Raw genomic sequence first — 10,549 nt, forward strand, 5'->3', positions numbered from 1 at the left:
CCCCCTGTTTACCTCACACTGTATTGTAGCTGTTAATTACTGACAAGTGGTGCCCTTCCATCATTTCCGCAGAGGTTATCTTTGATACAGCATCTTAAATAAAAGCCCGGCATCGGTATGTATTTTAATGTGCAATGACATTTCATACTAGTCATAATCATCAGCGGTATTGGTTTGACAGTGTTCTGTTCTTTTCATTGAACAGTGAGACCAAGGCGCTCATGGAGACCCAAACAATCCTCCACTGGTCCGACAGATAAACACAAACCAGCTGAACCACTCGCGCATGCGCTCTGCAGCCATCACAGTATGAAGAGTGCACAGCACAAGTAGCGCCAGAGGTAAACAAGCTTTTGTGATACTCATTCACACATTTAACGCTCATATTTACATTTGAACAGCGGAGGCAGTTTTATAAAGACTTCAGCTTCCATGACAGCTCATTTGCTGACGTAAAACTTGAGTCCCTTTGCAGCTGTCACTGTGACTTTTCAGACTGAGCTAGTTAACCTCGGCAGAAGCTAACAGTTAGCCGTGTTAGCTTATCTGTACACAGTCAATGGAGAGAATATACAACTCCGTTTAACTGGACGCGCTTCGTGAACAACTTCAGATATTTGGTTGTCTGCTTCCCGCTTCCGGTGTAGTTTACGAACGTGTAGTTTCAATCATTTTGCGTATCGTCCGAAGACGTTGCTTGGAGCTCTTTGAAGCTAGCACTAACACAGATAGCGTTAGCATTTTAGCTACTGTCAAATATCTCAGTGGGCTCCCGATGGGCGGGGCTCTTTCTCGAGCGACAGCACAAACGTCCAATGTAAATTCTGAATAGGCGTCATTCGTGACTTGTCGACCAATCAGCGTCTTTCACGGAGGAAGGCGACGGATCAGGAGCAGACATGTCCAAAAGAAGAGTTTCTTTCATTGATTAAACACTGCTGAGTTTTGACATTGAGGACGTCGAATCTCTGCCCATTCAAACGGCATTTTCGGAAATGTAAGAAAGACAGCCAAACAGATGGAATGCGACCGTTATCTTGGAGACGTGAGCGCCATCCTGTGTGTGTCGTCATCACGTAGTTCAGGTACAGCAGGCTGCAAAGTCACTGAAACAACTCTGCCATCGTTTTAATGTGGTCACAGAATTAAAACATCTCCACCCAGAGCTCACAGCAACGCCTTCTCTATTTATTCACGTTAACGTCATGTTTAAGAAACTTAGCACCAGAGACGATGCGCGCGCTCGCGACGTGTTCCAAGTGTCACCAGGCGCGCGCTTTTGGAGGAAGTTCAAACAGGCTGTTATGACGATGATGGTGATGATGATGATGAGAGTGATGTGTTTTAAGTTTACGTATCGTACGGAAGTCTGTGACTGTCAATATTAAGAAGTTAAATTCATTCCTAATCTCTCATTATTGATGGAAATGTACTGGAGTAACTTCTCCTCTGCCAGATGAAGACTCCTCCGGACAGGTCAGGAATCATCTTTGAGGTCGGAGCTCAGCTAGAAGCCCGAGACCGCCTCAAGAACTGGTCTGGACCACACGCACAGGCGCACACACACACACACACACACACACACACGCGCAAATGAACAAAAATAATCTGGAGTACTGAGAGTTTTTGTTGTGATGTACAGACTCTGGAAGCTAGATGTTTGTTTCTGTCTTAGATTTATTTTAAAGTTTCTTTATGTTTTAATCCAACTCTGCTCATTTTATCTTTTGACAACATTTTTTACAAACTTGGAAAATCTCGTCCTGCGTCACGTTGTCGTTCCGTCAGGTACCCGGCCACCATCGAGAAGATCGACTACGACAAGGAGCGAGTCCTGGTCCATTACCGCCAGTGGAGCCGGCGACATGACGAGTGGTTTCAGTGGAGCTCGCCGTACCTGAGGCCGCTGGAGCGAGTCAGCCTGAGGAGGCAGGGCCTGAACCCGCCATGTTCACAGCCGGTGTGTGTGTGTTTGTCTGTGTGTTTGTGTGTGTGTGTGTTTGTCTGTGTGTTTCTGTATGTGTGTGTTTGTCTGTGTGTGTGTCTCAGTCTTCTGCTCTGTTGACTCTGTTGGACTTGTCTCTCTCTGTCTCAGGTGTTTGTTTCAGGTACGAAGGTTCTGGCCTGTTGGACAGACTGTCGTTTCTACCCAGCCAAAATCCTCAGAGTGAACAGAGACGGTGAGTCTCAGTTTCACACCTGATGTCGTGTGATTGAAGGTGATGGTGGATCAGCGATTAGTCGATTCATTGACGAGTAACAGAAAGTAAGCTGGAGCCGTTTTATCTTTAAAGGTGTCCATCAAACAAATGGTTGAGACATTCTCTGGTTTCTGAGCGTTTGCTGCCTTTTCTTCTGTTTCATATAAATGTAAATGGACTTTTTTTGGGGTTGGACTGTTGTTGAGACAAAATGAGACTTTTGTTGACTTCACTACCTCCTACAGTGTTTTTGTACGCAGATGTACTTTGTTTACTTCACTGCAGCCCATCAGGTTAAAACAATTAAAACATTTTAATTGGGGTTCTGCACAGACCGAAACCTGAGACCGAGTCCCACCTGAGCTGAGCCAGTCTGACCTTCAGGTTTAAGACCGGAGTCATCGTCATTGTTCTGTTACTGAAGTGATCAAATGTTCAATAAACTGAATGAAATGCTACCAGCTGCTAAACCTGTGTGTGTGTGTGTGTGCGTGCGTGCGTGCGTGCGTGCGTGCGTGCGTGCGTGTGCGTGTCAGACTCCTACACAGTGCGTTTCTATGATGGCGTCGTTCGGACTGTGAAGCCCACGAAGGTCAAACCTTTCCAGGAAGTAAGAAATATACACTTCACTTCCATTGGTCTTCATCTGACTGGCTTCACCAATCACAACTCCTTTGGTTTTAACTGTGTGTGTGTGTGTGTTTGTGTGTGTGTGTGTGTGTGTGTGTGTGTGTGTTTGTGTTTGTGTGTGTGTGTGTGTGTGTGTGTGTGTGTGTGGTGACACAGAAGTCCAGATCTGAGAAAAGTGCAGTGGGAAGCGAGGGATGGGAGGAAGGGGAGAGCGAGGACGAGGAGGATGGCGGAGAGAGAGAGGAGAGGGAGGAGGAGAAGGAAATGGAGAAGGTGACATCAGAGGAGAAGGAAGGATCTCAGGAGGAGGTGGAGGAGAGGAAGAGGAAGGCAGAGCCTTCATCCTCCCATCAACCAGCAAAGAAGAAATCAGATGACTGTAAGTTACATGAACTCTGACACCTGTCACTATTAGAACTGATCCTTCGCCAGTGCTGAAATGCATTGTGGGTAAGGCAAAGGCCCTGACAGCTGATTGGCGTGTGTGTGACTTCATCAGACAGACAGCTGAAGACTGTCAGTGTCTGGAATCATGTTGCTGATGCTCGTGATGTTGTTCTCTTTCAGGTCGGAGCAGCGGAGCTCAGAATGAGCCAATCACAGATAACTCCACCCAGCCAGCTCCTCCTAACCCCGCCCACATCGACAGAGGTAAACGCCGCTGCAGACGTTCTCTGTTGGCCTGAACGTAAGACGGCTGTGAACACGAAGCAGCTCGGCTCTGATGTCCGTGTTGTAGTCCTTCTGTGACAGCGTGTCGTCTCTGCTGTGTAATCTGTCTTTGTTCTTCTGTCTCAGACGTCCTGTTGGAACGTCAGGCCCACCTGCCCACCACACACAAGTTCAGCAGAGAGCCACGTAAGAGCACTCGAACGCCACACACACTGGACAGCAAGTCCAGGTTCGATATCCACGACTGCACTGACACACTCAAACACACACTTTGTCTCTGTCCTCCTGCCTGCACCTCCTCCCCTCTGTCCTCCTGCCTGCACCTCCTCTCAGTGTACAGGGTGATAAAGAACCAGCCTCCTCCCATCCTCTCCATCGAGTTGGACCACAACCCCTTCAAGTGTCCTGCAGAGGGCTGCTCCAAGTCCTTCAGGAAGGCGAGTCTGCTGCACTACCACATCAAGTACTACCACTCTGAGCAGCAGCTGGACGAGCGAGGCGGCGAGCAGGAGGCGGCGAGGTAGGTCAACAGTTCAAATCCCAGAGCAGGAGCTTTACAGAAAGTCAACCGGAGGAACGTTGTGTTTAATGCTGGCTGGGTTGTTGCAGGAGGAAGCGGTCGTCTTCTAAAGGGGCCGAATTCAGTTCAGACGTGAAGAATGAGGACCAAAGCGGTACCTGTCACCGTGAGGACGGGGGGCACAGCATCATGGGAACAGGTATGCATGTAGTACAGGTACCCAGTATCAACTGATAATGTCCAAGTTTAAAATAACATTATGGTCATCATCAGGTTATTTTTTCTCTTTCCTGTGCGATCTCAGCAGACGTGAAGAAGGAGGGAGGAGGAGAGAAAGCAGGAGGACAGGACAGAAAGGAGAGGAAGAACTTCCTGAGAGTCAAACTAAAGAAGAAGAAAAAGAAGAAGAAGAAGAAGAAAAGTCAGTCAGGTGAGAGTCAGCATGTGCATCAAAAAGCAAAACGATCATCAGTGTGTGTGTTATTATTAGTTTTAGGAGTATTAGAGTACTGACTGTGAGTACTCAGTGGACCCTCTCTGTCTCCTCCTCAGGACTCGGCAGCAGCGATGACGAGAACTCAGACAGACCTGCGATCAGTCTGAAGCTGAGCGCCGAGCACGACAGCACACACATGCACGGTGGGAACTCACTCACACACATACACAGACACACCTGTACACACATGTCACAGGTGCTTCGTATGGTCATTTTTCGTCACCCACTGTCTCACCGGAGTCCCGTCTCCCTTTCAGCGGACGACGGCAGTGACTGGTCGACACTGACCGCCGAGAGCGGTGAGGACACGCCCTCTTGGCCTGTCGCTATGGAGACAGAGGAGTGTGAAGTGGTGAGGTGTGTGTGTGAGGTGGACGAGGAGAACGACTTCATGATCCAGGTAAGACATGCACGCACACACGCACACACACACGCACACACACACACACACACACACACACACACACACACAGAAAGAAATACTAATCCTGTCTGTCTATGTGCCTGTGCCTGTGCCTGTGTGTGTGTGTGTGTGTGTGTGTGTGTGTGTGTGTGTCTGTGTGTCTGTGTGTGTCTGTGTGTCTGTGTGTCTGTAGTGTGAGTCATGTCTGTGTTGGCAGCATGGCACCTGTATGGGTTTATATGAAGACAACGTCCCACACAACTACATCTGCTACTACTGCAGACACACTGCAGGTAGGACGTCTCACCCTTTCTGCTTCTACTAGTGTGTGCTGTTTTCTCTACTGTGTGCGTGCGTGTGTGCGTGCGTGCGTGCGTGTGTGTGTCTCATCCTGTCTTCACTCGTGTCCAGGTTGGAGGCGGGCTCAGCGCTTCCTGTCAGAGCCTGATTTGCTGGTGTCCGGTCACATGTTTGGCCTGTCGTGCGTGAAGGAGAACTACTCGGAGATCAACGCCTCCAAGATCTCACACACGCGCCACCTGCTGGCGCACACACACGGCCTCAATCAGGTCCTCAGTGGGCTGCAGCTCCAGATCAGCCTGTTACAGTGAGTACAGTCACATCAGCGCCTCAGTCTGAGTCCACGCAGACACGTACTCAGTCCCTCTGTCCCTCTGTCCATCTGTCCCTCTGTCCATGCAGCTCTCCATCCCACCCTGATCTGCAGCTGTGGAGGCTGCCATGGAAAAGAGAGGAGGGACCGAGATCGGCGTCCTGCCCGAGAGGAGAGACTTCCCTCTGTTACGTCAGCAGTGAGCACTGCTACCAGAAGCCCGGAGCATCATGGGAGAAATCGGAGGAGAGGGAAAAGGAAAGGCAGGCGGCTGCAGTGAAGGAGGAGCAGGACGCTGAGCAGGAGGTAAACAGGAAGCAGATGGTCTCCGTGTCCCGGTCAGCGTTAAATAACCTTAAATTCATTACGTTTCCGTCTTCAGTGTCCCTCATCGGTTCGCCGTGAACAGGCTTTGGACTGAAACGTTGATGTCAGTATTCAGGTGTTACCTGCTGGTCGCACAAGACAAACATGTCAGCGCTGACCTCACTGAGATTCCCACGTTCATGTTCTGCTCAGGATGAACTATGATAGCTTAACGATCATCTGACTCGTCATGTAGCGCCATCATCAGGCCAACATTTTAGCTTGTGCTTTTAATTTATGACTAAATACCTGCAGACTATTGACACTCCCATCAGCCTCAGCTGTAGTCTGTGTTTACTGCTAATGAGCAGATGTTAGCATGCTAACAAGGTGCTTTCAGACACGACATGATTTGAGCTGCTGTGTTCTGTGCACATCTGACGAGGCGTTCGGGGAAATCAGGGAGGACAGACCAAATTATGTTTTCAAAACGTCCAGCAGAATTACTGCGTGATTTAGTCAGCTATGAAGTTGTATCGTCCCGTGAAGCATGCGTTAGCGCTAGCCCTGCTAAGCCATTTAACAAAGCTAAGATATGTTAATAATAAGGGCAGATATTTCCTACCTTTAAGCTCACTTACATGCCTTCTTGGTTGGAAACGTGTTTCCTCCCGAGGTCTCAATTCATGTGTAAACTTGTGTTGAACAGTTCAGGGGATTCAGACACATGCAGTTATAGCTTTTCCTCCATTTTGGCTTCTTTGCTCGGCTGACTGCCTTGCACACACTTAGCTTGATAAGCCGTCGTAGCGTGACACAAACCATTGGAAATAACATGTTTCAGAGTGCAGTGTGCTGCTGTTATCTGAAAGGGTGAGCATGGTGAACATTACACCTGCTGCACTCTGTATGATGACGTTAGCATTTAGCTCATAGCTCTGCTGTGCAGCCTCACAGAGCTGTTAGCTAATCGTGATGTCACGTGGCGGTTCATGGTGACCACAGGTGATGTTAGGGATGGAAAAGACGTCAGCTGGTGTGGAGTTGAAAAACGAATCTTAGCTCAGAGAGACACAGAGAGTAGCTCTGCGGCTCTGAGCTCTTGCTGTTGCTATGAGACCGGCCAAAACCAGCTCGAGGCGCCGCGCTCATTCTCGTAATCGTGGGATATTTTTACACGCTGGCGCTCTGCGAGGGCCGTGCAGAGAGCCTCAGAGAGCACGGCTGTCTTTTAAAAACACCAAACAACATGTTCTCCTCCTCCTGCCACAGCAGTTTGTTAGCTTAGCCGTCAGAAGTCCACCTGGACGGCGGCGTCTCAGGTTTCCAGGTAGATCTGTGAGCGACAGCACACCAACTCTGATTCTGTCTCTGCAGGAAATAAAACATGAGGATGTCAGCAAGACACCAGCTGACGCCGCCGCCGCAGACACGGCAATGCGCTCGGACACGCTCGGAGACGCCTGCGTGAAAAGAGAGAACCACGCACACGCGGAGGGCCGCGAGCACACACACACTCAGACACACATGCAGGAGCCTCGTCCGGCGTCTGTGGCCGAGTGTCAGCTGAACCTGCTGGAGCACGTGGAGTCTCTGCACCGCCAGATCAGCGCCAGGATGGACCTGATAGAGCGAGAGCTGGACGGTAACACACACGCGCACACACACACACACACACACACACACACACACACACGACCTGATGAAGTGCATCAGTCAGATGTGACAAGTATCTCATTAAACTTGATTAAAGACAATCTGTCTCGCTCTCTGTCTCTCTCTCTCTCTCTCTCTCTCTCTCTGTCTCTCTCTCTGTCTCTCTCTCTGTCTCTCTCTCTGTCTCTCTCTCTCTCTCTCTCTGTCTGTCTGTCTGTCTCTCTCTCTCTCTCTCTCTCTGTCTCTCTGTCTCTGTCTCTCTCTCTCTGTCTGTCTGTCTCTCTCTCTCTCTCTCTCTCTCTGTCTCTCTCTCTGTCTCTCTCTCTCTCTCTCTCTCTCTCTCTGTCTCTCTCTCTCTGTCTCTCTGTCTCTCTCTGTCTCTCTGTCTCTCTCTCTGTCTGTCTCTCTCCAGTATTGGAGTCCTGGTTGGACCACTCGGGCGAGCTCGAGCCTCCCGACCCTTTGTCCCGGCTCCCGCAGCTCAAACAGCGAATCAGACGGCTGCTGCGCGACCTGTGCACTGTGAGACGCCTGGCGGTTTGGCGCTGAGCCTTCTCACACCTGAAACTCTGACCCCTGACCTTTGACCCCGCGAGTCGCCGCTAGCAAACACAGACTGGCAGAGGGGGCTCGCGCAGGAGTAGACAGACTTGTGGAGAGCGACGCTCTGAGCCTGGAGGAGCGGGGGTCTGTCTCCACAGGACAGAGGACAGCGCCCCCTCTGGTGGACTAAAAGTGCACCGCAACACGAAGAGGATGCCGACATTTTTTTATAACCTGACCGTTAAAGGTACCAGAACATTTCCCAAACCGCCTCCAGCAGGATGCGGCGTTCGACCACATGACGACGACAGGTGTGATTATTGATTGATTGATTTGGGCTTTTTTTTGACGAGCTGCTGTCATCCATGTCATCAGGACACGTCTGAACGACTCGGTAACATGAGTGACTGAGCTGACTGAGGCAGGAGATGTCAGAGCGTCAGAGTTTGGACTGAATGTTAACACCCGTGATCCATCGCAGCGTCCAAGCTGTCAAACAAAAACCTGACAAACACACACACAACTTAACTTTCTGAGGGCATCTGGGTAGATTTTTGAGGATTTAGTGAGAAAGATTTCTACAGTGATTCTTTTATAAGTTGGATATTTCTCAAGGCAGAGATTTTGTAATAGTACTAGAATTAGTACTGACTGTAATAACCCCGTTTTTAAACACACAGGGTGGAAAATGAGGCCTCACAGCAGAAAGTAGTGAAGCAAAGTTCATTTGTGCGTCGTCTTGAAATCTGTGGTTCTAAAAGCTTCGTGAGCTCTGACACCAGCCGGGCCACCGCCATGACTCTGTGGGCCGTTCGCTCCTCTGAGGCGTTTCGTTCTCAGGATTTTTCATCATTTCATTCAAATAAAAGTCCATCAGAGCTAACTAGCTTGCTACCTGTTAGTTAACTAGCATTAATTATCAGTTAACGAGCCGGTTGGCTTCATTGCTATTGTGACAGCGTGTTGATTTAAAGACGTATTTGTACGACGGACTGCTGCCTCAGCGTGTGAACCACGCCTCTGCTGTGCATCGGTTTGTACACTAATGCAGAGGGTTTCATTTCACTAGCTAATAAGCTAATATAGCGTCTTTCATTGTGTAGATTTGTGTGTCCGTGCTCACCAGAGTTCAGCTGGATGTGAAGTCTGCTGCCGTCAGAGGACACAGGGGGCAGGAGCCAAAGCTTCAGAGCTGAAGTCCTGAACGCTGCACTGAGTGAGGCCTAAACAGAAATTGTTCAGATGTTCACACTTCTGTTGGCACAAACACGACACGCGACACTGAACATATAATCCGACTTAAAGCAGAGCGTTGACAGACTCTCGAACCTGGATGGACGTGTGGACGGTCTACAAAGACGATTTCCTCAGTTTCAGCCGGACTCGGCTCAGCTCAGCTCACAGTTCCCTCTGCCTTTTCTCTTTTTGATATTTCTTTATCAGATTTTAGGCGAACTCTTCTACTTTTCTAAATTTATAGCAGTGCTTTTAATTTCTTTATGACTTTACCAAGAAAAATGTAAATGAAGCTTGTTAAAAACAGTGTTTGAGTGGACGCAGGAGCTCGTTGTTGACCTTTGGGAACAGTTTATGGATCAGTGTGTGAAGCGGCGTCTCACTGCCGCCTTCGCCGAACAGCTGGCTTCTGATAAGTTGTTTGTCTGTGTGAGTTCTGTTCCTTCAGATTAATCTCGGCACGCTGATCGTGAGCGCTTCTGTACATAGAAATGATTCGTCACAGACGGAGAGCGCCGCTCGTTAGCATCGACGTGCAGGTTTGCTAACAGTTCAACAAACTGTTCAAAACTTTCCTCTGAACTGACACACAGACAGTTTTAAAATGTAAATACGTCAAAGTGAATGTTTTATACGCTTGTGTAAGAAGCTAACTGTATAAAGCTGTAGATTTATTTTGATAGAAAACTTGTGATTGGTTGGTTGGCGGCTGATCCTCACGGCGTTCACGGCCTGCAGTTATTGTGAAACTTCATTTCTTTCAGTTTTGATGCTGTTTGATTTCCACTTCATCTGAAGTGAATTCTGCTCCAGATGGTGCGTTCAGGCGCTCGAGTCTGAGTTCATGCTCAGACTGGCTCACGCTGCAGAGGCGTCCTGCTCATCTGAGAGATCCACCTGAACGCACACACCTGGTTTGGTCACGTGATCGCTGTCTAGTTTTCTGAGTTATTGAGGATCAGCCCGAATGCAGCACGAGTTCGTGCACCTGAACGCTTCAAGGTCAAACTTTTCTTTTTTACTTTCACACTTTGTTTAAAGCATGAAAAAAAAAATGTTTTCTGACTTTGATTAAAATTGAAAAGTTCCAGTCGGTGTGGATGAGTCACATTCAGCATCACAAACATGGTGCTAAAACTTAACCCTTCCATGTATTCTAGTGTACAAAATTACAGAAGTCGCCCTAAAACACCCAATTAATGAATGACTGTACAGTTAAGCTCCACAAAAAGCCCATAAAGATGCACAAACATTAACAAAGACATGACTTCAT

At 48.7% G+C, this 10,549-nt stretch overlaps 1 protein-coding gene across 2 annotated transcripts; it reads left to right on the forward strand.

Moving 5' to 3' along the window:
* Positions 1 to 288: 288 nt before the first annotated feature.
* Positions 289 to 10,366, forward strand: LOC143326985 (PHD finger protein 20-like). Of its 2 annotated transcripts, none has more exons than XM_076741085.1 (18): positions 289 to 341; positions 1,457 to 1,536; positions 1,789 to 1,960; positions 2,096 to 2,180; positions 2,738 to 2,811; positions 2,988 to 3,210; positions 3,399 to 3,482; positions 3,630 to 3,689; positions 3,837 to 4,023; positions 4,113 to 4,222; positions 4,328 to 4,453; positions 4,576 to 4,662; positions 4,777 to 4,919; positions 5,116 to 5,215; positions 5,334 to 5,529; positions 5,625 to 5,841; positions 7,219 to 7,486; positions 7,910 to 10,366. In XM_076741085.1, exons 2-18 carry the CDS (start codon positions 1,457 to 1,459, stop codon positions 8,044 to 8,046), a joined length of 2,349 nt encoding a protein of 782 aa, XP_076597200.1. In that variant the 5' UTR covers positions 289 to 341; the 3' UTR covers positions 8,047 to 10,366. The 2 variants fall into 2 exon arrangements, with proteins under 2 accessions (XP_076597200.1, XP_076597201.1); XM_076741086.1 differs by having other exon boundaries at positions 4,331 to 4,453.
* The last annotated feature ends 183 nt before the right edge of the window (positions 10,367 to 10,549 follow it).

This window comes from Chaetodon auriga, chromosome 10, assembly GCF_051107435.1.
Source record: "Chaetodon auriga isolate fChaAug3 chromosome 10, fChaAug3.hap1, whole genome shotgun sequence".
NCBI lineage: Eukaryota > Metazoa > Chordata > Actinopteri > Chaetodontiformes > Chaetodontidae > Chaetodon > Chaetodon auriga.

Coding starts and splice junctions, on each gene's coding strand:
- LOC143326985 (XM_076741085.1), top strand. CDS start 1,457: ATGAAGACTCCTCCGGACAGGTCAGGAATCATCTTTGAGGTCGGAGCT. Junction 5,216..5,333: donor CTACTGCAGACACACTGCAG/GTAGGACGTCTC, acceptor ACTCGTGTCCAG/GTTGGAGGCGGGCTCAGCGC. Junction 5,842..7,218: donor AGCAGGACGCTGAGCAGGAG/GTAAACAGGAAG, acceptor CTGTCTCTGCAG/GAAATAAAACATGAGGATGT.